Source organism: Erpetoichthys calabaricus, chromosome 16, assembly GCF_900747795.2.
Source record: "Erpetoichthys calabaricus chromosome 16, fErpCal1.3, whole genome shotgun sequence".
NCBI classification, from domain to species: domain Eukaryota; kingdom Metazoa; phylum Chordata; class Cladistia; order Polypteriformes; family Polypteridae; genus Erpetoichthys; species Erpetoichthys calabaricus.
In genome coordinates, this window is record NC_041409.2 from 46,027,430 (window position 1) to 46,055,126 (window position 27,697).

General features: G+C 36.8%; 2 protein-coding genes across 2 annotated transcripts in view; one reads left to right on the forward strand and one right to left on the reverse strand.

Moving 5' to 3' along the window:
* Positions 1–10,075, reverse strand: part of LOC114666933 (ICOS ligand-like) — a 47,000-nt gene extending 36,925 nt beyond the window's left edge. The window contains exon 1 of the mRNA XM_028821978.2: positions 10,019–10,075. Within this exon, the coding sequence (XP_028677811.2) occupies positions 10,019–10,067 (49 nt within the window). The 5' untranslated portion in view covers positions 10,068–10,075. The remainder of the gene's footprint in view (positions 1–10,018) is intronic.
* The window catches only part of LOC114666552 (signaling lymphocytic activation molecule-like), a 311,763-nt gene that overhangs the window by 193,087 nt on the left and 90,979 nt on the right, over positions 1–27,697 (forward strand). The window lies entirely within an intron of this gene.

Genomic DNA, 27,697 nt, shown 5'->3' on the forward strand with positions numbered 1-27,697 from the left:
TTATGACCATTACGCATAGAATTTCGAAATAAAACCTGCCTAACTTTTGTAAGTAAGCTGTAAGGAATGAGCCTGCCAAATTTTAGACTTCTACCTACACGGGAAGTTGGAGAATTAGTGATGAGTCAGTCAGTCAGTCAGTCAGTCAGTGAGGGCTTTGCCTTTTATTAGTATAGATATATATACTGTATATATATATATATATATATATATATATATAAAGCTACATGTCCCTGAACTAAGTAACTGAATAGATATTCTAAGCTTTTACTGTACATCTTAAAGGAAATGGGTTTCACTAATGGATCAAACTCATAATCCCATGTCCCAGAGAAATGCAACTTCCCCAAAAAGTTAATTCAATAATGAAAAAAACTGAAGAAACAACATAATGATGTTTTGCATTTAAGAGATGGAAATGGCAATCTTAGTGCAAGACTATGGCTGCTGTAGTATATTGCAGATACTTAATGACAGCAGCATGGTTCGAGTCCTTCCTGTATCCTTTTTCTTCTTCTGCCCTGACTAGTTCCTTACTGATTCATACATCTGACTTCCCCCTTCCCCCTTACATGTCTGAGAGTTTAAAATGATCATTCTGGTTTGTAAGTATGTTGCTAGTCTACTCTCTATATATAAAATCCTAAGCCTAAAAGTGCAACAATTTTGTGCAATGATTTTATGTGACGTTTTTATGTTTTTTCTCATGTTTTAAATCTGGCTTATGTTAAAACCTAAATATACATGTTTGGTATCATTCTTTTCAGAAGTTATCGAACTTTAATGTGATGTTGTTAGATTTTCAGATTCTTATTCCATTTTTAAATTTTAAACTAAAAAAATGTCAAGAACTCACGTCCTGCGAGACGAGACTTTGTGCCAACAGATTTAACCACGCCCAGGGCCGGAAATAAAAGACAAAGAGTAGATGACAAAGACAGCTGCTGTACAGGCTTTTAGATGTTTGAAGTGCTGCACGAGATGCAGATCACATGGCATGGCAGCAGCAATCCAGCAGCTGATCGAGCAAAGAGGTGGTAAAAAAAAACTGTATTTGTTTCCCGTTGTATCACCTTTTAAGAGGGAGTTTCAGAGGAGCAACCACGTCTCCTTGGGGTGCATTCAGCCCCCCTCTTCACAACACGTGAAGTGGCTGGTGTGTATCGAGCAGGGGGTAAGCCCCCTAGTATTTTATAAATGTATTTTGCTCCTATACATATTAGCACTTTTTGCGTTAACAATCCCACAAGGAAAACAAAATGTCTTGCATAACGCATTCCTTAATTACTACTAGTATATACATAAATCAATCAGTCTTTATCTTTTGTAACAGCATTCAAAGACTACAACATCAAAACAGGACTTATTACAAAATAAACAGAAAATACAATAGCATTCAATGACACTTTACTCTTACAGGTTAGAGTATCTATAATTAAACACCAAACAGAACAGTGCAGTGGAGCAGCCTGAGAGATGGTATGGAAGAATCAGGGGAAACTGATAAGAATTTAGTTACAGGAAAAATGACTGAAATGTGAGAGAGAAGAGGCAAGTAATTAAATGAGACTTTGTCACAGACGGACAGTCACTGACAGACCTAGAGAGAGACCTCCAGTGAATATTATATCATATTGTGCGGTATTTTATACTGTAGGAAAACAGAAAGATCTTTTATCTACAAATGGCTGTTTGCTCATGGAAACGCAGAATGTCTGTCATCTAATGAGACCAAAAATGACAAATGTCTGCCCCCCACTGAAGTGGTCAGTCATCCTGCCTTAGAGTCATCAAAAGGCATTGGAATTGTTTTTTTTTTGTCCTGTCCCTTTGTATTTCTTGTCATTAAATTTGTTATGTTATAGCCAGGGTCTTTTCCCTGGGTTGTATTTGTTGTCTGCTTTTCTATTATTGTTAAATTTGAATTATTATTTGTCATGTATTTATGTCTTTTTTAATTGTTTCATTTATTATTCTGTAATTCTGCATCCAGTTTATATATGCTTATGTCCCACGTGATGTGTAAGTAGTATCCCAGGAGGCGGGACCACCTTGACATAACCACTCCCGATTGGCTAGTTAAGTCCCAAATAAGAGGATCTCGGGCAGTGGTGTGATGAAACTGGGGTCTTTTCTTGAGTTTTATTGTTTCTTTTGGAATTGCATTTTTTAATTGTGTTAATATTCTTCTTGTGTGTTTTCAGCTCATGTCTTTGGATTATTCTCTTGGATTGTGTGTTAAGCCTTGGTTACCTGGGATTTCCTTTTAGGGATCGCCTTTTTTTTCTCTTTTTGTGCCTTTTTTGTTATTCTTCATTTTTTATGAATAAATATATTCATTGATAAAGATTCCTTGCTTAGAATTGTCTCTACAGTAGTAGGGGTTTCGTCCATTTATAGGAGATGGACGTCTGAAGCAGAGCTCCGCTAGCAGCGGCTTTATTTTCCCACGTATTTCATATTATTTAGAAGTATCCTGTATTTAACCCGACCAAGGAACTTCCACTACAATATACAAGCATGAGTAACAAGAAGAAATGTCAGAAAGAACCGGAAAAGAAACTTAAAGCTGCATCGAAGTCCGGACAGACTTCCGGCCTGAGTGCAAGTGTAAGGTATGGCATCACGGAGACTGACCTGGAACAGGCAGACGAGTGCGCAGAATTCCTGGGGCCCCGCTCCATTGTATCGTCTCCAGTCGAGAGTGAAAATGGGAGCGAAGGCGCAAGTGATACAGGTCGCGATGGATCGCCGATTTCTGAGGATCATTCGAGACTAGAAAGGGCTCTGCAGGACGTGCTCTCATCTACTCATCGCAAGCCTGTAACAGGAGCTGCATTTTCACTTGCGGAGCACGAAAGCAGAAGCGAACTGTCCGAACTGAAAGAGATGATCGCTACACAGATAGCTACACAGAAAGAGATGAACACTACACTGGCCACTGCCATGGTTACGGCCATGAATGAGCTTAAGAAAGATAACACAAATGATCTTAAGAAGGTGGCCACTGAGCTCAAGAAGGATAACAAAGATAAGGAAACGCGTCTATTTGAACGTTTCGACGTGAACTTTAAAGGCATGTTGGAGAAATTAGTGGAACACATTGAAGAAACTAACTCCAAACTGAAAAGGCTTGATGATCATATTAATGACGTTTCAGATCAGCTGGAAGACGTTAAGCAGGGACTCACGGCTCGAGTGGAAACAGCGGAACAAATGGCATCTAACGCCGATGAAAAAGCCACAGCTGCGAACTCGGAATACAAAAAACTTGGAGACAGACTTGCAGCCCTGGAGGATGGGTGCAGAAGAAATAATATAAGAATTGAGGGTATACCTGAGAAACGAGAAAGCTCAAGCCCAGTGAAATTTGCAGTAGAATTACTGTCTAAAATAATTGGAGATGACTTTAAACTCGACAATGAGATAGCCACGGCTTATCGCACAAAGATACCAAGCGCCTTTAAATCTAGGTCTTTTATTGTCCGCTTCGAACGACTAAGATGTAAGCTTGATGTGATGGCACTTCTCAGACACAAGCAAGAGATTATATTCGAAAATAATCTTATTCGTATTTTTCCCGACTTCTCACCATCAACAGCTGCAAAACGCAGATCCTACAACGACATTAAAAGGATGCTACGGGAAGCCGATATCAAATACAGCCTCTTGTATCCTGCCAAACTGAAAGTGGAAGTTCAAGATGGACATTATATCTTCTTCAGCAAAGAAGAAGCTGAAAAAGAATTAAAGAAGCTGTTTCCAACACTTTTTTGAAAGTTAATTAAAATTAAAGAGCCGTATTCTATCAAGGCACGGGAAAGACCTATGATCTGATCGCTGGATCCATGTTTAAAGAGACTGGTATTATAATTATACATCTTATTTTCTTTTTTTTTTTTTTCTTTTTTCTTTTTTGTTTTTATCTGGACTTTATATGTTATATGTTTATGTTTTAATCAGAGTTATAGAGTTATAGACGTGAGTGTGAAAATGTGGAAGTGATTAAAGTAGGATTCGTTTTATTTATTTATTTTTTTATTCCTTTTTTTTTTATTTATTTATTTTTTTTATTTTACTATACCTTAAAGTAGACTGTTTAACTTCATACCCTTGGTTTAATGCTTGTTCTACTATTTATACAATTACCATTATACTATTACAGTATGAATTACCAGGTTTATCCTAGACTAGTTTTTAAAATCACTCCCAGGGTTGTTTTTTTTTTTTTTTTTAATCTTAATATCTTAACTTAAAAGCGCTGAAGATTATTTCAAGCTTAAATATTGTTAATGAGAACATTTTCGGCAGATAGTATTAAGGATTTAACTGTAAAAGATATCTCTGTTTTAATTCTGTAACGCCGCTGCAGGGTGGGGTTTGTTTTGTTTTGGACGTGCTCTGTCTCTTCGTATGTCAGAGGACTGGAACATCGCGAAGTGGGGTCTAGCCTCATGTGGGGAGGCAAAATGGGGGGGTGGGAGGATAAAGGGGGGAGAGAAGGAGAGCAGGTTATATTTAATCTATTCTTATAATCCTTATAATTATAAATATCAATGCAGCAACAGGCTAACATGCAACAACTCCTGGGGAATCTTGAAACTAAGATTAAAACTGCCATATTACCAATTAAAACTATAAAATGACATTAAAAACTCAGAATCAATGTCTCCATGATGGGACAGTTAACTTTGTGAGCTGGAATGTTAAAGGCCTGAATCACGAATTAAAGAGAAAGAAAGTATGCTCTCACCTAACAGGCTTAAACGCTAAAATAGTATTTTTACAGGAGACCCACTTACTAACCAAGGATCAGTTCAGATTACAAAAAGACTGGACTGGCCAAATGTTCCATTCTAGCTTTATAAAGAAAACTAGAGGGGTGGGAATTCTCATACATAAAACAGTTCCATTTGTAGCATCAGAGGTAGTGTCGGACCCTGAAGGGAGATATGTGATGGTCATGGGCAACTTATATAACAGTAAAATGATTTTGATAAATGTTTATGCACCCAATGTTGATGATAAGGAATTCATGCAAAATCTATTTGCATCCATTCCCAATGTGAACACTCATAAAATTATAATGGCTGGGGACTTTAATTGTGTTTTAAATCCACTCTTAGATAGGACTCCCGTGACAGGGGGGACGACATCTAATACTGCAAAGATAATTACACAGTTTTTAAATGATCACAACTTATCAGACCCCTGGAGGTTTCTTAACCCAAACTCAAGAACATATTCGTTCTACTCACCAGTGCATTATAGCTACTCAAGAATTGATTATTTTTTTATAGATAATAATTTCCTGCCTACAATTAAATCATGCAAATATGACACAATTGTTATCTCTGACCATGCCCCTCTAGTCTTGGAGCTAAAATCAATAAGCCCCTCGTACTCACCTCGCAGATGGCGTCTTAACCCTCTTTTATTGGCAGACGAGAACTGCACAGAATTTATATCCAAACAAATCAGCTTCTTCCTAGAGACAAACACGTCTACAGAGGTTTCTGCAGGAACACTCTGGGAAACTCTAAAGGCCTTCCTAAGAGGCCAGATTATTTCATATCTTTCCCATAGAAATAAATTAGAAACCAAGAAAGTGTCAGAGCTAAGAAATGAAATTACTAGAATAGATGAAGAACAAGCCAGGCGTCCAAGTGAAGCTCTTCACAGGAAAAGGCAGGCCCTGCATACAGAACTTAACATCTTAACAACTAAAGAAACTGAACAACTTATTTATAAGTCTAGACAGCATTACTATGAACACGGAGAAAAAGCTAATAAGCTTTTAGCTCAACAAATTCATAAACAAGAAGTTCACAATGCAATACCAGTAATCACCAACAAGAATGGAGAAGAAATCATTGACCATAATAAAATAATGCACACATTTAGAGATTACTATAAGTCTTTATATTCCACTGAGCCCAAAGAAGACAACACGCAATCTAATGCATTTCTGGATAATTCACAAATACCACAAATAGATGCTTTAAGTGCTGAGGAACTAGATAAACCTCTAACGCTAACAGAATTACTAGACGCTATAAAGTCACTACAAAGCGGGAAATCATCAGGCCCTGATGGTTACCCCGTAGAGTTTTATAAGAAATTCTCCACTCAGCTAGCTCCACTCTTATTGGTAACATTTACAGAAGCTAAAGACCACCAAATACTACCTCAAACATTTCGACAAGCATTAATCACCGTCTTTCCTAAACAAAATAAGGACTTGTTACAATGTGCATCATATAGACCAATTTCACTCCTGAATAATGATGTTAAGATACTCTCAAAAATCCTAGCTAGAAGGATGGAGAAAGTGCTGCCCTCGGTAATATCACAAGATCAAACTGGATTTATTAAAGGCCGACATCTATCTTCAAATCTCCGACGCTTGTTTAATGTTATATATTCACCAGCAAAATCAAACACCCCAGAGATATTACTATCATTAGACGCAGAAAAGGCATTTGACATGATCGAATGGAATTACCTTTTCACTGCATTGGAGAAATTTGGGTTTGGCCCGAATATTTGTGCTTGGATTAAACTACTGTATACCAGTCCAGAAGCTTCAGTTTGTATTAATAAAATTTGCTCAGACTACTTTAAACTAGAACGTGGTACCAGACAAGGATGTCCCTTGTCGCCACTGTTGTTTGCAATCGCTATTGAACCACTGGCGGTTCACTGCCGAAATTCTCATCAGATAAAGGGGATTGTCAGAGAAGGACTGGAACAGAAAATTTCTCTATATGCAGATGATATGGTCTTATATATATCGGACCCAGAAAACACTGTCCCTGCTGTTTTAACAGCACTAACAGAATTTCAAAAGATATCTGGTCTTAGAATTAATCTGAATAAAAGTATACTCTTTCCAGTGAACTCACAAGCATATAATATTAAATTAGACAAGTAAACATAAAGCTCTTTATCAACAAAATTTTGGCGTCTGTATGGAAAAAATTAAGCAAGACTTGCATAGATGGTCAACCCTTCATCTCACTCTAGCCGGAAGAATTAACATTGTTAAGATGAATATCCTTCCTAAACTTCTCTTTTTATTTCAAAACATTTCTATATATATCAATAAATCGTTTTTTAAACAGTTAGATTCAATAATAACCTCATTCATTTGGAACTCAAAACACCCACGTATCTGAAGAGCGACCCTACAAAGACCTCAGGCAGACGGTGGCATGGCTTTACCTAATTTTCAGTTTTATTACTGGGCAGCAAACATACAAGCCATAAAAACCTGGACACAAATAAATGCACATACACAGGCTTGGTCTGCAATAGAAGTAAAATCCTGTAGTACTTCTTTATATTCCCTGCTCTGCTCTCCAATAAATGAAAGTTATCGCAAATATACTAATAACCCAATTGTGCTTTACTCACTCAGAATATGGAACCAAATTAGGAAGCATTTTAAGATGGAAAATCTTTTATCAGTGGCACCTCTGCAAGGGAACCACCTCTTTCAACCTTCGCAAGTATATCCAGTTTTTAATACCTGGAAAAGTTTTGGGATTAAAATGCTCAGAGATCTTTATATAGACAACATATTTACATCTTTTGAACAATTACGTTCAAAATTTAACCTCCCAGCTACACATTTCTTTTACTATCTTCAAATTAGAAATTTTGTTAAACAGAAATTGCCCGATTTCCCCCACCTTGCACCCTCCACAATGCTGGAAAAAATACTGCTCAATTCCAAGGAAACAAACACTATTTCCGCAATATATAAAATCTTATTAGAGTCCCTACCTTTCAAAGATCCAAGAGGACATTGGGAAGAAGATCTCTTAATCAATATATCAGAAAAGGAGTGGAAGGTAGCAAAGCAGAGAATTCACTCGAGTTCTATATGCGCAAAGCATAGAATTATTCAACTAAAAATTATATATCGAGCTCATCTGTCTCGCTTAAAACTGTCCAAAATGTTTCCAGGCCAGGATCCAACCTGCGAGCGCTGCAACCAAGCTCCTGCCTCACTGGGTCACATGTTCTGGGCCTGCACCAAACTAACATCATTTTGGACAAAAATTTTTAAGTGCCTCTCAGACAGCCTTAGTATCACAATCCCTCCTAACCCACTAACAGCTGTGTTTGGTGTCCTTCCAGATGGACTTGAAGTGGAGAAGGACAAGCAAACGGTGATTGCATTCACTACACTCTTGGCACGCAGACTTATTTTGTTAAATTGGAAGAATCCTAATTCTCCTCTTATAAGTCAGTGGGAAACTGATGTTTTATATTATTTGAAATTGGAAAAAATCAAATTTTCAGTTAGAGGATCTGTACAAAATTTTTTCAAAACTTGGCAGGATTTAATCAATATTATTTTAGAATAAGAGAATTAACTATTATTGCATTTAACTCCCTTCTCCATCTCTTATTTATATAGATATTTACTTCTCCCCTTCTTTTGTCTAATGTTGCCTTATTAAAAAGCTTAAAGAAATTTTCCTTTAGCTAAGCTCTCCTTCTCAGGGATGGGGTTTGATTTGTTTTTAAATTTGTTGGGTTATAAATTGATCTGTTTGTATGGAATGATTACAATGAAAATTAATAAAATAATATAAAAAAAAAAAAGAATTGTCTCTACAAGCTGTAACTTTCATGGTCTCTCCCTCTGTGAAAATGTTATGATATTTTGGGACTAAAAGAAGCATTTTGAACTTTAAAAGTCACTTTTCCTATTTTGGACCTGGTCGGTCTGAAGCCAGCAGGTAGGTGTTTTTGGTCAGGGATGTACAACTTCTGCCCAAGCCAGTGAAGATCTTGGCCTTTATTGCCATGCTGGAGGTCTCAGACCCCTTTTGCCATGTCTCAGACTCCCAATTATAACAAAGTCAAGATGGTGCTTACAAGGTCCACACTTTGTTCAATTGTTTGAACTTTGATCTCCGACTTTCAGCATTATGTTTTAAGTTCTCATAGTATATGAATGCACAGGGGTTAGATTTGTAACTTTGTCTTCTGGAGCACATGCCTATATGTTTCTGCCATTCTCTATTCCACTGTTTTCATACCTTTATTCTTTGTTACTGTATATAATTTTGAGTTTGCCATTAATAAATTGTTAATTATTGTTAAGAAATTTTTGCCTGCTATTAATTATCAATTACAATACATATTGCCAAGGTATAGCTCTTTTCTAGTTTATCTTAATTAAAAACTGACTCTAAGGCTCTGAGGTTTGTGATATGAATGTTCACATTTGTTAAGCATTATTTAGTATTCAATATCTTGATTTGCACTATCTGGAAAACAAATCAAGTTAGCTACCTTGTCTTTAAGTTTTTATTAAATAGCACTTAACTTCTGAGGCTACAGATTGTAGTATTGCGCAATGCTTGCCTGCACTAGCCCAGTGGATTTTTGTTCATTTGCCACACTTATAAGGAGACTGAGTGACTGTGGAATGGTTGCCCTTCTTACAGTTTTTTTTTTCACAAATTCCTGCTCACCCTGCTCTCCTGAATTCATTCTCAAGCTGATGCAACAGTCACCATTGTTATAATATCAAAAAATGATTGCTGGACTTAGCTGGATTGTTTTCTAGGAATCTATAATCTTAACAATTGTAAAATAAAGTAAGTCAAGGTAAATCTAACATTACAGTAAGTTACTAATTATTCATTCCATAAAGTAATTCAGTCCCATTTCTTGGTTAGATGAAATGAGGTTGTAGTGATACTGCTAGAGTGGAGACAATTACTGTAACATCTGCCTGCACGTACAACCAAGAGTGCTTTTACAAACACTATGTGGATTTCCAGAGAGGAACAAGCTCTCAGTTAAACTTCTCTATGTCAAGAAAAGGTGGGCAGAAATGTCCCATCAAAAAAAAAAGAGTCATTAACAGAATTTATACAAGTAGCAAAGTGACTGGAAGGACTGTGCTATCAAATGGACCTTCCTCCTGCACACTGCATTGTTCACTGATTATATTGTAAATATCAAGGATTTAAAGAACTCATTCAGCACTCACCTGAGGCATAAAGCACTGAAATCAGAATAGGGCAGAGTACCATCCACATATGTGCCATTTCACCTAAAATTAAATAAAAGCCAAGATTAAAATGGGCACACTTAAAAACAGCAAGAGGATGTAGTCTACCAGAGTAGATGCTGCCGCAGTAACAGTGCACAATGGATAATATTACAGTAAGCCATCCAGTCCACCATATTAAGGTTTATTACTTTAGATTGTAACATTCTTATATTTGCTAAGGCTAAGTGTAGGTGACAACTTGTTAAATGTTCATATTTTTAGTCTCAATGGGCCATTGACAGTAACTTTCTAGAGACACTATCATACAAATTAAAAATCAGTAATCAAGGAGAAAAGTTTCTTGCTTGTAAATTATCATGAACATCAAAATTAAAACACTCTTTACTTAATAAACAACAAACTAGAGTTTTAACAGCTACAGTAGCAGATGATATTAATAACATTAAGAGTAAAATGATTGCTTGCACCCAGATTTGTTATCAGTATTGGCCAGTTATATCAAGTTTACTTTTTTGAGAGAGGTAAGACAAAATAAATGAATGGTGGGGACTGATGCTCCATAAGTTCAGGTTCTACTGAAGGCAGAACTTTTAAAGTTTGGAAGCTCTTTGTTTTGATGTCTTTTAAGAATACACGGGAGCACAAAACAGACTGCTTGAACATCTGAATGAGAGACTATATTAGAACTATTACTGAGGTTGAAGAGAGCTCAAATCATAAAACAAGTGTATTATAGTCTTAGAGTGTCGTTTTTCAGAGTGTTATAAAGAGACTGACAGTGAAAATAGCCATTTCTACATTTTTACTTCATCATAAATAATATATAATAAATTTTCCACAATCACTGGGTTGAAAGACACAGGGTGGCAAACATTAAGTTATGAATAAGTACCTGATTGTTGTGTAAGCAGGTAAGTTTTATGAAACTGTATATTAGGGTGGAAATGGACGCTTCAGAAACCAACACTATAAAGTTCAAAGGATTTTACAAAGACAGTCTTAGCTCTTTAATATATGGCCCTCTACAGTACTGAAACTTTAAACACTTACTTAATGCTAATTGTAGCCCTGAGGTGATCAAAGTACATTTTCTGTGATTTACTGATAAAGTCTTGCCTTCACGTTATCAAACCAGCTGTAGCCACTGAGCAGCCCCTCTTTACCCCACAAAGCCAAGTAGACGGTAGTTTCTTATTTTCTGCTATAGTGTCAGAGAGATTAAAGGAAGCAATATGTTGCATAAAAGACCAGTACATTTGTATTTAATTTCTCACTGTAAGTGTCAGAAAAGTGTGGCTGCTGACCCTAGATAGGGTATTTCCTTTGCAAGCCAGAGTGCAAATGCTAGAACTCCAGCGTAACAAAGACAGAGATCAGCAGCCAAGACAGAATCTGGGTGGCCAAACCAGCATAAACTCTACTGTTACTGCAGGTTTTTGACTTGATTCAGTCAGCTTCAAAAACAGTTAAAAAATGGAGGAAGAGGAAGATGTTCAAGGACAGGGTTTGAGGAATGAAGTCTTCACTTATTTTATAGAGAAGTCCACTGCCACAGTGGAATTTTGCATAGATCTGAGTAATCAAACATGGCAGCACTGTCCCACGTTAGCCAGTTTAGTAAAACCCTACCATGCTGGCTGCACTCTGCAGTAGGAAGCATAAATTAATAGAAGACAAACAGCCTTATGTGAACATGTTAGCATTTTTGTTTAACAATCCCAATAATACTATAATAATTCCACATGCTGCAGAAACTCATTATTTTAACTCTGTGTTTTTTTCTTTATTAGTAGTTATTTCTGGAGTCAGGCCTGGTGGTTGAGCAACCAACATAATCTAGCTAGGCTCAGACCAAAGCAGCAATTTGGAGCAATAGAGGCTGGCTTTAGGAACATTACCACTCTGATGGGGAAGGATCTTGAGCTGCTGTGGAAGATGGAATAGAGCCAGCTAGATATAGTTGGCATCACCTCCATTTATAGCATGGGTTCAGGAACCAAAACTCCTTGATTGGGGGTGGTTTCTCTCCTACTCTTGAGTTCCAATGTGTGAAAGGCTTCGGATAGATGTGGGAATACTCACAAGACCCTGACTGAGGGCTGCGCAATTGGTGTTTTCTTGGTTGAACAAGAGGGTTGCCTCACTACGAGTTGCAGCAAGGAAACCTCTGACTGTTGTTTGTGCAAATGCACCAAATACCTGTTTGCAGTATTCAGCCTTCATATGCTTCCCATAACTGGGAAATTCTTCCCACTCACCTCAACTAGATAAAGACAATTGTAAGATCCAACTATGATGTTATACTTTTCTCTGGGCTTTCTTCATGTAAGATGGCTTTAAAATGCAACCTAAACCTTTTTAGATTAATATTGTCATCTCAATGGGGAAAAATATATCAGTTTTAAGTGAGCTGCAATTCTTGAACATCATGTAACCAGGGAATTTGAAACCCCTGCTTGAATATAGCTGGCAAAACCAAAGATGTTATTGTGGAGTAGAATGACAAGCCTCATGTTATTAAAGAAGCTATTTTCTCATATGTCTATTTCAAATACAGGGATGGACAGGTCTCATTCTGGGGTCAGAATTACAAGCACCATAGTCCTCTGACAAACAGCCAATAGCTAATATTTTAACACACTATGGACATTATTGCATAGTGACACCTTTATGCAGAGAACCAAAAATATGGAAAAATTAGGGACCCTTTATATGTCAACCTGTATATTTTTGACAAATTCGGTGAATAGGATTGGCAGAATGTTTGGGCTAAATGGCCTGCTCTTGTCCAACCAGTTCTAAAGTTCTAATTTGCAAGTTTCATTTCAAACAAACATTCACAGTGTGCTGGAAACAGATATAGCTGATAAAAAAATACAAATCACTTCCTCTTTGACCTGTGCATAATAAACTTAGGGTGAGGTTCAAACAAAGAACTGTTTACTATATGAAGGAAGAAAAGCACATTGAGGAGTATATCTGGTACAACAAAATCAAAAGAGCCTTTGTGTAAATGTTACCTCTTCTTACAATGTCAGCTCATAGAGCCGAGCCAGAACATCGTCAAAATCACACTGTTGATGGCTAGTGCAAAGGAGGAGACACAGGGAGACTATTGTCTTTTTGTCTTTGAGTTACACATTAATTGTTTTAGGGGTTTAGGAAAATCCACCACTTTTAGCAAGCGATTTGTCATTTTATTATTTTTACCTGGTAGTAATTACAAGAAAATTGAAGCACATACACTTGAAATCCTCCAGTTACATCTTTTTTGTCTTTTTATACAGTGTGCTGATTTGATTTATTATGTCGATTTACAAAACAGTTGGATAGATAACACTCAATGCATTCCAGGTATAATATCCATTCTCTGTGAATCTGAGTAAGATAAAGTAAATGTGAAAATGGAAGGATGGCCACAATGCAGTTGGTTTATATTATTTACAATTCTGACAACACTTGGATGTGTGAATAACAAATGTAAGATAAGGAAATGGCACTAATGCAGGCATGAGGACTCATTACCAAAATGGTATAAAACCAGCACATTAGGCCATCTCAAAAACTAGCTATCATAACTGTAACTGCCTCAGTGAATTTGGCAATTTGAATCCACTGAAAGTAACACTAAAGATTTTTTGTTAACCTACAATCAGACAAAATTAATCAGCAGGGTATGATTAAGAAATAGGAATAGATTCAGCCTGTTTGTCTTGATTGACAAGTGACAAAACCACCATGAAAAGAAGCCTTCTAAAAAAATAGCACTGGCATTAAAACAGTCCATCAGAAATGTGCCGTTCAGAAAAGGCCCATTGTTTAACACTAACAGTCTTTAACAAAGAGGCCATTTTGAAATATAACCTCAAACAATTAAATGTGAGGTAACTACATTATTGAACCAAAATAAAATAATGATATTGTATGTTATGATAATTAGATGACTCTAATTTTTTAAATAACTCATTTATGTATATGGGTGTAGTTTTTCATGTGATTATTTACAGGTGCATCTCAATAAATTGGAATATCATTGAAAAGTTAATTTATTTCAGTAATTCAATTCAAAAAGTGAAACTCGTATATTATATACATTCATTATACACAGACTGCGGTGGGCTGGCGCCCTGCCCAGGGTTTGTTTCCCGTCTTGCACCCTGTATTGGCTGGGATTGGCTCCAGCAGACCCCCGTGACCCTGTAGTTAGGATATAGGGGATTGGATAATGGATGGATAGATTAAACACAGAGTGATATATTTCAAGCGTTTATTTCTTTTCATTTTGCTGATTATGGCTTATAACTAATGAAAACCCAAAATTCCGTATCTCAGAAAATTAGAATATTGTGAAAAAGTTCAAAAATGTAGACTCCTGGGGCCTCATGTATAACTCCGTGCGTAGAACTCACACTATAACATGGCGTAAGCACAAAAGCGGGAATGTGCGTACGCACAGAAAAATCCAGATGCAGGAATCTGTGCGCACGCAAACTTTCACGTTCTTCCACAACATAAATCCCAATCAGCGTGAAAAGTAACGCACATGCACGCGCCTTCTGTCCTGCCCCAACTCCTCCCAGAATTACGCCTCTTTGAATAAGCAAATCAATATAAATAGCCTTCTGTGAAAAGACAATGGGAAAAGCACGGGGGAAAATATAAGAATTTCAGTGAATACCAAGTGGAGGCAATGGAAAAACGTACTATTTGTTGGTTTAAACAGTGGTATAATCAACAAAAGGAAGTTGATCGAGTGACAGAGTGTCGGAGAAGCTCGAAACTCAAGTTCACAAAGTCGCACAGTGCCCGAAATAAAAAAGAAGTCACTTATCAAAGTCAGCGTGAAAAGGCGACTCGTAGCCCACCGTCTGAGTGTCATATGAAAGCTTATTAGGGTAGAGACAAAAAAATAGGCACACAGTGGGAAAAAAGCACGAAATGTCAACTTTAATCTCGAAATATCCACTTAAATCACGTAGTTTATTTTGTCATTAAAGTAGAATATCATAAACTTCATCATAAAATCGTTTATTTTAATAGTTTCTCAAGTAGCACGTTAAATGCTTTGTTCTGTATATGATCTTCTATGTGCTCTATGTGTGTGAATCACTACGTGCTTCCGTTCTTTCTCTTTCCCCGACAGGACACAGAATCCATTACATTCGTGATATTACAGCTCTCTGAATAATTAAAATACTGAGATGTATACGTGATATCTTTTTCATGATGATAGGAATGAAAGCATGTTATTAAACATGGGAACACGGTGGCGCAGTGATTGTTCATATCTCACGCAAGAGGCTTGCTGCGCCATGTGCGACCTTCGATTAAATAATTTATTACAGAAGTACTGTCTCTTTCAAACGTACTAACCTCCAATTCCTGTCCTTACTTTTATTTCTCCAAATACCCAATCGCCACACAATCAGCTCTGTAATAGACATTAAGCCATCTGTAAGCTTAGAACACCGATTCTTCAAAACTTTTAAGTAACATTGAAATATCTTCATAGTACATGTTTAATTATTCTATCCGTCTATCCTTCCAGGGTCGCGTCAGCACCAGCAATAATACAGCGCAAGGCAGGAGCTATCCCTGAACTAGCTAGCGCTGCTGCACTGTGTCCTCACATGTTTAATTATTAACAATATAACTGTAGTGCAAGTTTACAGTGGGGTAATTGTACTTATAAGTACAAACAGTTCTACAAGGAGCACTTGATGGACTGATTGAGTGCGTTTATAGTTCTTGGGATGAAACTGTTTCTGAAACGTGAGGTCCGTACAGGGATGGCTTTGACGCATTTTGCCGTGGTTGAGGTAGTGTGTGCTTGAAACTCTATACCAATAATTCTCTTTCCGATCAGCTGCTGCTGTGATTCCCCACTCAGATACAGTGATATAAATACTCCGAGTGGTGTAGTGAGAGTAATATGGAAAAAAATGATCCGCTGTAGCAACCCTTAACGGGAGCAGCTGAAAGAAGAAGAAGATGCAGTGAGCGTAACAACGCTAAAGCAGTTATGGTATTTGTAATACTATGGCTATTCCCTGGACTATTATATTGCTACAGGTTAATTACAATCAGATGCATTACACTAATAAACAATATGCAGTTAATTTCAGTGTATTTATAAAGCCGCGTCAGGAATGTGGGTCTAAGAAAGAAAGGGTGATCACACAGGAACAGTAGCACTGCTTTGACGCTGGGTGCCGCCAGTCTGCAAAACCGAGCGGAGAAATTGCGTATGCCAGGGCATGAGTTACCATGGAAAAGTGCGTGGCTTTACGCCAAGTTTAGGTTTTATACATCGCGATTTGAGCGTGGAAATGTTCATACGCAACATTTCTGTGCATATGCACCGTTTATACATGAGGCCCCTGGTGTCCCACTCCACTCAGCTAATTAACCCAAAACACCTGCAAAGGTGTCCTGTGCCTTTAAATGGTTTCTCAGTCTGCTTCAGAAGTTCAAACAAGGAGGGGAAGCCACAAAAAGACATTGCTAAAGAAGCTGGCTGTTCACAGAGTTCTGTATCCAAGCATATTAATGGAAAGATGAGTGGAAGCAAAAAGGTGCACAAGCACACGGCTAACCGCAGCCTTGAACGGATTGTGAAGCACAGCCCATTCAAGAATTTGGAGGAGATTCACAATGAGTGGACTGCGGCTGGAGTCGGTTCTTCAAGAGCAACCACACACAGACGTATCCGGGACATGGGCTACAACTGTCACAGCATTCTTTGTGTCAAGCCACTCCTGAACCAGAGACAACATCAGAAGCATCTTACCTGGGCTAAGGAGAAAACAGACTGGACTGTTGCTCAATGGTCCAATGTCCTGTTTTCAGATGAAAGTCAATTTTGCATTTCATTTGGAAATCAAGGTCCCCGAGTCTGGATGAAGAGTGCAGAGGCAGATAATCCATGCTGCTTGAGGTCCAGTGTGAAGTTTCCACAGTCAGTGATGATTTGGGGAGCCATGTCATCTGCTGCTTTCAGTCCACTGAATTTTATTTATAAAGTCCAAAGTCAGCGCAGCCATCTACCAGGAAATTTTACAGCACTTCATGCTTCGGCTCCATGCCACACTGCATTGATGCAGTAATTCATGCAAAAGGAGCCTCAACCAAGTATTGAGTGCCTACATGGACATACTTTTCAGTAGGCCAACATTTCTGTATTAAAAATAATTTTTTATTGGTCTTATGTAATATTCTAATTTTCTGAGATACTGAATGTTGAGTTTTCGTTACCTGTAGGTCACAATCAGCAAAATGAAAAGAAATAAACACTTGAAATATATCACTCTGTGTCTAATGAATCTATATAATATATATGAGTTTCACTTTTTGAATTGAATTACTGAAATAAAGTAACTTTTTGATGATATTCTAATTTATTGAGATGCACCTGTAAATAATCACATGAAAAACTACACCCATATACATAAATGAGTTATTTAAAAAATTAGAGTCATCTAATTATCATAACATACAATATCATTATTTTATTTTGGTTCAATAATGTAGTTACCTCACATTTAATTGTTTGAGGTTATATTTCAAAATGGCCTCTTTGTTAAAGACTGTTAGTGTTAAACAATGGGCCTTTTCTGAACGGCACATTTCTGATGGACTGTTTTAATGCCAGTGCTATTTTTTTAGATGCACCCGTATTTCATAATTTCCATTTTATTTATTTAATTTTGACACAAATGCTATTCCGTAGCCAACAAAGAAATTCCAGGTGGTACATGAATTAAAAGCAACATCAAAACTCTGAATCTGATAAGATATCACACCATAAAAATGCCAGATACCATTGTAGACACTGAGGTAAACAGGAAGAAGGGTAAAGACTTTGAAGTTTAGTATTGAGTACTGCCATCACATCTCTTACACTTCACAATAAGTAAAGGTTAATAAAACAAGTCATTCTGAGCCACCCATCTGAACCCAGCAGCTTGTGCTACTTCCCGCCTTCTCTTTACATGCCAAAACAAGCTCATTTTATATCAGAAAGCCCACCCCCAGTCAGTCATGGGCTCCAATCACTGCATAACAAGTCAGCATACCAGAAAACAGGGAGGATTCAATGACGCCACCACTTCCGGCACTCAAGACATGTCATGCCCTAATCAGGAAGGTGGGTACAAAATATTAATGTCAAAATAATATACAGTACTTTCCAAAGGTACTGGAAATGGCTAGACCAATTAATTTGTGTTTGCTATACACTGAAGATATTTGAGTTTGAGAATAAAAGATCAGTATGAGACAGGAGTTCAGAATTTTAGCTGTTATTTCCTAGCATTGACATCTAGATGTGTTAAACAATACAGAAGATAGTATCTTTAGCAACAGACCACCTGGATTTTAGACAAGCAAATGCATAAGAACTGCGGACTGACAGGTATGTCTCATTCTCAGGGTGTGTCCTGTTCGGTGTTGGGCAGTAACATGTTATAATGATTTGTTCCAATACTTTTAGAGGGGACTGTGAGCTTTTGGTCACTCTGGAGAATCCCAAGCCAAATACTAAACTACAATAAAAATGAGACATGCTGTCTTCATCCACATGATATCAGAAAAAGTACTCGGTGATCTTCAGTATGTAGCAGCACTTTATGAATGATGTCCACAGTTCTGAAATTAATTGTTGATCTCGCTGAATGGCAGTACACTTTCTAGGCCTTGTCTGCCTACCTACTGGTGGACTTCTTTTTAATCTTTGTATTTATTTCCTTAAAAGGTTTGAAGAATCAGCCTTCTAAGCTTACAGATGGCTTAATGTCTGTTACAGAGCTGATTGTCTGGTGACTGGGTATTTGGAGAAAGAAAAGGAAGGACAGGAATTGGTGGTTAGTACATCTGAAAGAGACACTACTGCTGCAATAAATTATTTCATTGAAGGTCGCGCACAATCACTGTGCCACCGTGTTCCCATGTTTAATAACATGCTTTAACTCCTATCGTCATCAAAATGATATCACATATACATCTCAGTATTTTAATTATTCAGAAAGCTATAATATTACGAATGTAATGGATTCTGTGTCTTGTCGGAGGAAGAGAAAGCCCGGAAGTATGTAGTGATTCACACACATAGAGCACATAGAAGATCAAATACAAAACAAAGCATTTAACATGCTACTTTAGTTACGATGGAATTTGAGAAACTAGTAAATTAAATGATTTTAAGATGAAGTTTATGATGTTCTACTTTAATGACAAAATAAACTATGTGATTAAAGTGGAAATTTCGAGATTAAAGTTGACATTTCATGTTTTTTCCCCACTGTGTGCCTATTTCTTTTTTTCTCTGTACCCTAATAAGCTTTCATATGAAACTCAGATGGTGGGCTATGACTCGCCTTTTCACGGCGACTTCTTTTTTATTTCAGGCACTGTGCGACTTTGTGAACTTGAGCTTTCGAGTTTCTCTGACACTCTATGTCACTCGATCAACTTCCTTTTGTTGTTTATACCACTGTTTAAACCAACAAATAGTACGTTTTTCTTTGCCTCCACTTGGTATTCGCTGAAATTCTTCTATTTTCCCCCTGTGCTTTTGCCATTGTCTTTTCACAGAAGGCTGATCTTAAGGGCTATTTATATTAATTTAAATAATCAAAGAGGCGTAATTCTGGAAGGAGTTGGGGTGGGGCAGCAGGCGCGTGCACGTGCATTACTTTTCACGCTGACCGGGATTTATGTAGTGGAAGAACGTGGAAGATGGCGTTCGCACAGATTTATGCATCTGGATTTTTTTGTGCGTAACCACATTTCCTCTTTTGTCCATACGCCATGTTATAGTGTGAATTCTACGTACGCGTTATGCGTAAGGCCCCAGGACACTAAAATTTATGCAAGCCAATATTTGTAGAAGGACTACGAAGAAATTAGCTACTGCAGCTACAGACTTAAGTTAAACAAAGACAATATCAACAAGAGAAAGCTAGTGAGGATAGTCAGCTAATGAAAAACTAATTTGGCAAAGATTCTGAATCCTGCTATGAATCAAATGGAAATAAAGGCAGCATATCAACTGGTAATTACTGGCTTTATTTATTTCATTTGGAACAAAAGCTGAGCCCTGAGACAAAGAGAAAATGATCTTGTTTCACAGGCTTCCATGACAACACCAGACATATATCTGACCATAGACAGTTTGCACCTAAACATTGAACTGTTGAGGTATGGAGTTTCAAACATGGTAGATAAGAAGAGGCTTCCACAAAACTCAAAATAAAAGAGGCCAGTACCTTCACAGGCCAACCCAGAAGAGGCTCACTTCTGACCAGCTTTCCCCACAAATCTACGTGCAGACTACAGTAGCCTGAGTATGCCCCATAATGGACCGCTGACTTTCAAAGTTCAAAAAGACTACGGTGCTCAAAAATGTCTTACAAGGGAGCTAAAACTGTAAAGCCTCTGGCTTGCGAATATAATGACAAACTGATCTTTACAACATGACATTTTAATTATAGAAATAGAAGAAATAACAAAAATGCTCAAAATACAAAGATGAATGTGCCCAAAAAGACAATCTGAGGCAAATGAGTCCCAGTGCATAATCAGTTAACATAAAAACAAAGACAGAGCAGAAATAATTAGAAAAACATGTAAATCCACATAGAAAGCAACCCTTACTAGAATGTCCATCACACTTCAATGCTCACTGCTGACTCCAGTGGGCTACTTACCAAGTCAGAGGGCAATTCCAGCAGCAGTGACGTTGTGGTGGCCCTGCCTCCTGGGGGCTCGACTCACAAAGAATAAGAAATGGAAGCATATTGAAAAAGTACATAATTACAAAAATAATAGAAAATGCATACAATTACAAAAAAGAATAATGCAAAAATACCAATGAAACTGTATATAAAAATGAGCCAGGGAGAAAACCAAGCCCTGAATATTTGGCCTCAATATTCGTAATTACTGTATATGTATGACAGGACACATGCCATAAGAATACAGAAGAGGATACATGAATATCTGTATGAAGCATTTCACATACACATTGTACAGAAGGGAAGAGTTTTGTTGGATGGAGGAAGGCTTCCTAAAATGGACCCAAATACTTTGACTTCTGTCCCATACCTGCACATTGATGTCTCAAAACAATTTCCAGTTAACATTGCTTTATCAACACAGATAAATATGTATAATACATACATATATATATATATATATATTTATATATATATATATATATATATTTAGTTATTTAGCCAAAATGACTTGCAAGAGTGATAGTATATCTGAGTAACCATCATATAGGATAAGTATGGCTACAAGTGCCACACAGCAAGCTACCAAAATCAGTATAAGGAAATAGGGAAAGAGGAACTAAACGAGTAGTCAGAAGTGCTACGGACAAAACTAAAAGTAAATGACCAAATGAACTACAATACATTACAGACATCATGTTGTTGCCTTGATGCATCATTGTGAATCATAGTGGAACAGGAGAGTATTCTGGGGTATTTCGTTGAAAGTGAGGGACTCTACAGAAGGGATTAAGCTGGGTGTTTTCTTTCACCAGTAAGGCTACTAACAGCTATTATTGCTTAGCAATGCCCCCAATTTGATTGCCCTACCTGTGATTCCGTAAAAATTCCTCTTTGATGCTGGCAAGACAAAAACATGTGTGTGCAGACACCCTTTCAAAGCTATAGGCATACTCTTCAGATAGTTTCAAAGAAAATTGTATTTCATCAAAAAAAATAAAGGCTATGCACAGGCTTTGTATAAATGCCAGAGCAAAGCTATGATGTGTTATATTGGAGATGTCACATTTTATGAAGGTTTCTGATGTAAACTTCTGCTTGTGCAGGCCCTTCTCTGGGCATGCTATATGTCTGGTTGTGGTGTGGGTACACCTTAAAATTTTGTTAAGGAATTCTGGTTCTGTGTTGTCTGGTCATTCCAAGGAGGTGCACAATATTTTCAACATTACATCACCCTTACATACTGTTCGGATCAAATCTGACCCATTTTGACATTTGACATGATATTTTTGATATTTTGTCCTATAACTAAAGTCTCTGTTCCTTAAATTTTGTGGCCATAAATCGTTACTTTTCATGTTAAAAACTTTCTTTCTTACATTTAAATTTCAGGGCATTGGTTGCTCTATATGACCTGTGCTGGATTTCGTCAGATCTTTATTTCTGAAAAAGAGAAAGCCTGAAGGCAACAGTGGCTGCAGGTTTTCATTCCAAACCCAGTTGCTTAATTAGTACCCAATCCTGGCCAGTCTCAGACCGTATTTCATTTTATGGCTTGTTAGTCTGCAATGTTAGCTTCTTCTATCATAGATTTTTTTCCTTTCCAAAAATATCATCCAAATGATTTGAAGCCTAATACACTTTTTTTGTCACATTTTTCTCTTAAATGTTTTATTAAACCAAATAGTGCCTGGTGAATCCACACAGGTGTAAATGGAAACAAGTCAGATGGAGAACTGCTGGCTCCTTTGTCTTTTACATCTTATTGCTAATAAGGAGCCATTAAAAGCAGTGAAAGCAGCAGTTTAAGACTGAAATGAGCAATTAAGGGTGGGCAATCTTAACAAGCGAGACCACTAAAATAAAGCATCAAAATGTCACTTGAGGAATAAGTGCTTTATCACTAATAATTGACTTCTCACTGAGAAACTGGGTTGGAACAAAAACCCGCAGCCACTGCGGCCCACCAGGACTGACATTGCCCACCCCTGTGTTAGAGTGTTATCCATGCCATTGGCATCACGGATCATGTAATTCTAGCTCTGCCTGTTCCAGAACACTGTAAAAAATAAATCTTGCATGTGTGAAAAATAATAATAAAAATTAGCTAACTATAAGCAAAAAAATTGTTACTTTAATTAAAAAAAAAGACTTTTACCCTTTTTATTGATTTTTTATGATTATTTAATTCTAATTCAATAAAAAAATCAAGAATAAATGTAACTTATTATTTTTTTTTAAATTTAAACATTTTTTATAACTTATTCAAAGTAAAAAACTGTACTGTGAATTTAACACTCGATGTCTCTACAACAATGCATTCACTTCTAACATTTATTCATAACAAGAGTGTTTTTACTACGAATGTGTAAGTATAAAGCATTTAAATCCTGTAATGAATAACTAGTTTTTCATTTGGTTAGTTACAGATGTAAGCACTTGTTGTTTTCATCAAACCTTTTCCCTTTATGTGTAAAGTGTGGCAAGCGTCTTTTTAACAACCTTCCTCGTTAGTTTCCTTTAAAAAGCAAACACATTTCTCGGATAGCTACGTATGTTCATATATATTTTTTATTGTTTAAAACTACCATTTTACACAGAAAAAGAAAATGGCACTTTGAGATAAGTTTGAGAACGATATGGCATTTGTCCTAAACTACGGCCTGTAAATAAACATTAAAAAATGCTTGCCTAACCGTCACAGTATTATATGACCTCTTATTTAATTCGTGTTCTGCATAGGTCATGTATTTTCTGGTTATTTTTTCGAGATGAAAAAAGAAACTTGTGATTTCCTACGTCCTATTTTATTTCATGATTTTCACTGAAAAATGTGGGCCTTCATTTAACCGTTTATGCTTGCGTAAATGCAGGAATTGTTTGAAGAGTGGCATAGGCCACAAGATTTCATTCACTTCACGCTCTCCTTTTCTTTGCCGTGTACCTCTCATTCCAGGGGCATTACTTAATTTAGAAATACTTTTTGTATAAGTAAGCAAAAAAAAACCTTCTTTTCACTTGAAGGTTAGAATGTTAGAGCATATGCCGTGGCAATTGTCATAATGAACTACTAGCGTCTCGTTGTTTGTTGCTTGCAAAAAATCCATCCATCCATCCATTTTCCAACCCACTGAATCCGAACACAGGGTCACGGGGGTCTGCTGGAGCCAATCCCAGGGCACAAGGCAGGAACCAATCCTGGGCAGGGTGCCAACCCGCCACACACAAACACACCCACCATGGCCAATTTAGAATCGCCAATCCACCTAACCTGCATGTCTTTGGACTGTGGGAGGAAACCGGAGCGCCCGGAGGAAACCCATGCAGACACGGGGAGAACATGCAAACTCCACGCAGGGATGACCCGGGAAGCGAACCCAGGTCCCCAGATCACTGCGAGGCAGCAGCGCTACCCACTGCACCACCGTGCCGCCACAAAAAATCTCTTTCTAAATATACTTATATATTTATTTTTGTTATCTATTTCTAGTTTCACCACAAGAGTTTTCATGTAAAGGTCACTGTAAGAAATGTCAAGCCTTGCAGTATAATTCTAAATATATAAGAAAGTAATATTTGGTCAATTAGTTATTCACTCCCACTTCAGTGCATTATTTGGATAATCAACTGAATGATTTTAATATAATGCATTTGTATAAGCAAAAAATATTATCAAGACATGCCTGCACCCAAGAATCATTTGAATCATTTTTAATTATAAAGATTTTACTTTCTCCTGCCTTAAACAAGTCTAAATTTGCATTAGTCACACTTATCCTCAGATATTTGATTTAATTTAAAATAATTTTAAATATAGCCACCATCATTTTATTAGCTAATACTTTTGAATTTATAGTCATTTTTAAAAAAATCTATGAAGTTTGCTTATTCTATGTCAATAAGTCTATAGGTTATCAGTCATAACACCTTCAATTTTTTGTGTTTTTTTTTCTGTAAAAGTGCTGTGATTACGATTAATTATTAGTAAGGTGCATCTGTTCATATTTTTGATTTTTTTTTTTTTTGCATTGCCCATTTTCTAATGCTATAGCATCTCATGTATGCTTAAAAATTAGATTGAAGTCATTTTCTGAATGAATAACTTGACTTGATTATCAGTGTAAAATGGCTGTTGTTGTCTGTTACTCGTTGTTTTATCATGGGGTTATTAAGTTGGCTGTGCCTGTTTTATCATAGGTGTAAGATCATGAGGTGGCCATGTAAGATGTGCACACTCATATTACCCAAAAGAGGAGATCTCCTGAAGCATTACAGGCTACATCATGGGACATTAGCACATGGAAGTCATTTACCTTGTCTGCATTCAAATTGCCCTTGCTCTTTTAAAACATGGAATGCCCTTCACACACATTTATCAAAATACCATGTAGCAGAAACATCCATAGAGCCTGGAGTGCCACTTTCTTTTACTTGCAAAGTTTGCAATGTTCATTTTTCCTCAGAGAAGGAGTACTTTCAACATATTGGAAAACATCTAAAAAGCAATGAAACAGTGGAATGTGTTTTTGATGGATGTAATTTCAGGAGAAATATATATGGAACATTTGTCACTCATAAAAGCAGAAAGCATAATCCACATTTATTTAAAGATTTTAAGGAAGATGTGATTAACATCTACAATAACCAAGCTAGCGTTCAGCCAAATATAAGTGCCTTTTTTGTTTCAGAAGATAAAGACAATGAAGGCCCAAGTTTATATTGTATTAATCAGAAAGATGCATCAGATTGTGTTTTGCAGAAGATTGTGCCTTCTGATGCTGAAGTTAGAAAGTATCTATAATGTTTTCACCAAATGTATTCATGATTTAGTGGATGAACTGCAGTTTATATCAAGTTCAGCATCAGTTCAAATTACAAGAAACATTGTTGTATCAAACTTGCAAAAGAATAAATGCACCCTTGATAAAGATAGTATCACAACAATAGTAGAAGAATTATGCGCACTCAATCCGATTAGCAAGGCTTTTGGAGAAGATGGTCTCCTTTCCTCTGCATTTAAAAGAAGACAGTATTTTAGGGAGCATTTACAAGTTGTTGAACCAGTAGAGTACATCCTTAGTGCTAGTGAGAACAGAAGCTTTCAGTATGTACCTTTTCTTCAAAATTTACAGCTAGTCATGAATAATAAAGGTCTTACCGAAGATATATTAAAAAAACGTTTAAGTACGTCTTCAAAGTTTGAATCATTTTATGATGGCAGAAATTTCAAGGAAAATTATTTTTATATTGGAGAAGAGTTAAAAATGTCTATTATTCTTTATATTGATGATTTTGAAGTGTGTAACCCACTTGGAACTTCTCGGAAGAAACATAAAATAACAAGTGTGTACTGGGTTTTGGCAAATGTTCCATCAGAATTGCGATCTACATTAACATCAATAAACTTAGCTCTTCTGTGCAAGGCTGAAGATGTGAAAAAATTTGTCTATGAAGTAGTTCTAAAACAACTTTTAAAAGATTTGTCTGTCTTGTAGCAGGAAGGGGTTTATGTTTCAGATTTTGGTAGAAATGTCAAAGGAACTGTGCATTGTGTTGTAGCAGACAATCTTGGTGCTCATTCAATTAGTGGGCTTGTTGAAAGTTTCTCTGGGTCCTATGTATGTAGATTCTGCCTTGGTCTTCGTCAGGAATATCATCAAAAAGAAGTGCGTTCAGGTGCTTTTTCACCTTGTACAAAGGAAACTTAGGCTGTTCATGTTCAAGCTATAAAGGAAAATCCTACCTTGCTACATTCATTTGGTGTTAAAAGAGTGTGCCCACTGACAGAAAAACTAAATCATTTTCATTTTCATGATCTTTTTGAAGGCATAATTCCATTGGAATTTACATTATGCCTTACTGTTCTCCTCCAGAAGAAATCCTTTACTTTAATTGAATTTAATGATACAATCAAACTTTTTCCTTTTAAGTGGAATGATAAAACAAATTCACCCCAGTCAATCCCATTAAATTTTGCCAACCGAAAAAATATTGGTGGAAATGCACATGAGAACTGGGCCTTAATAAGGTTTTTGCCCTTTATTATGGGATCAAAAGTGCCTTCAGATGAGCCAGCATGGCAGATTCTAATGATCTTAAAGGATATAGTTGAGCTAGTAGTAGCCCCTATCCACAATGAGGAAAGTATAGCTTATCTTGATTCTAAAATATCTGAACATTGCTATAGATTTTTAGAATTATTTCCTCATCAGCAGTTGACCCCCAAGCATCATCTTCTAGAACACTACCCTGGAATGATAGAAGCCTTTGGTCCTTTAGTTGGTTTGTGGACAATGCGTTTTGAGGCCAAACATAGGTTTTTTAAGCAAGTAGTAAGGCATACTAACAATTTCAAAAATGTATTGCTGTCATTATCAATGAAGTATCAGTTAATGATGGCCTACCACATTCATGCAAATGTGTTGAAACCTGAAGTGTGTGTTACTAAAGTTTCAACAATGCCTTTAGAAATGCTACATGTAGACATACAGAAAGCAATATGAAAATCGTCAACATTATCACCTGTTAACTTATCCAATGCCGTATCCCACTATAGGACAAGATACACTTCTGGAATGATCTTGCCATATGGCTGTACTGGAGGTCTTCCTGATTTTGTAGAAATAGTTCAGATATTTGTCTCTGAAAATAATATCAGCTTCATTGTGAAGACTCTGAATGCCTGGTATCATGAGCATTTTAGGTCATATCAGCTTGAATATTCTGGTAAAATAATTCTTGTGGAGCCACAGAATCTTGCTGATGTTTACCCACTTACAGCTTATAATGTGGCAGGAAAGTGAATGGTTACTCTGAAACGTTGCATTTGCTGCTGACTTTAGCCAATGCAATAAAATATCTCATATTTATAGTAACTGCTTTTTTGATTTGAGTATATTTTCCTGACATACAATTGTAAAAC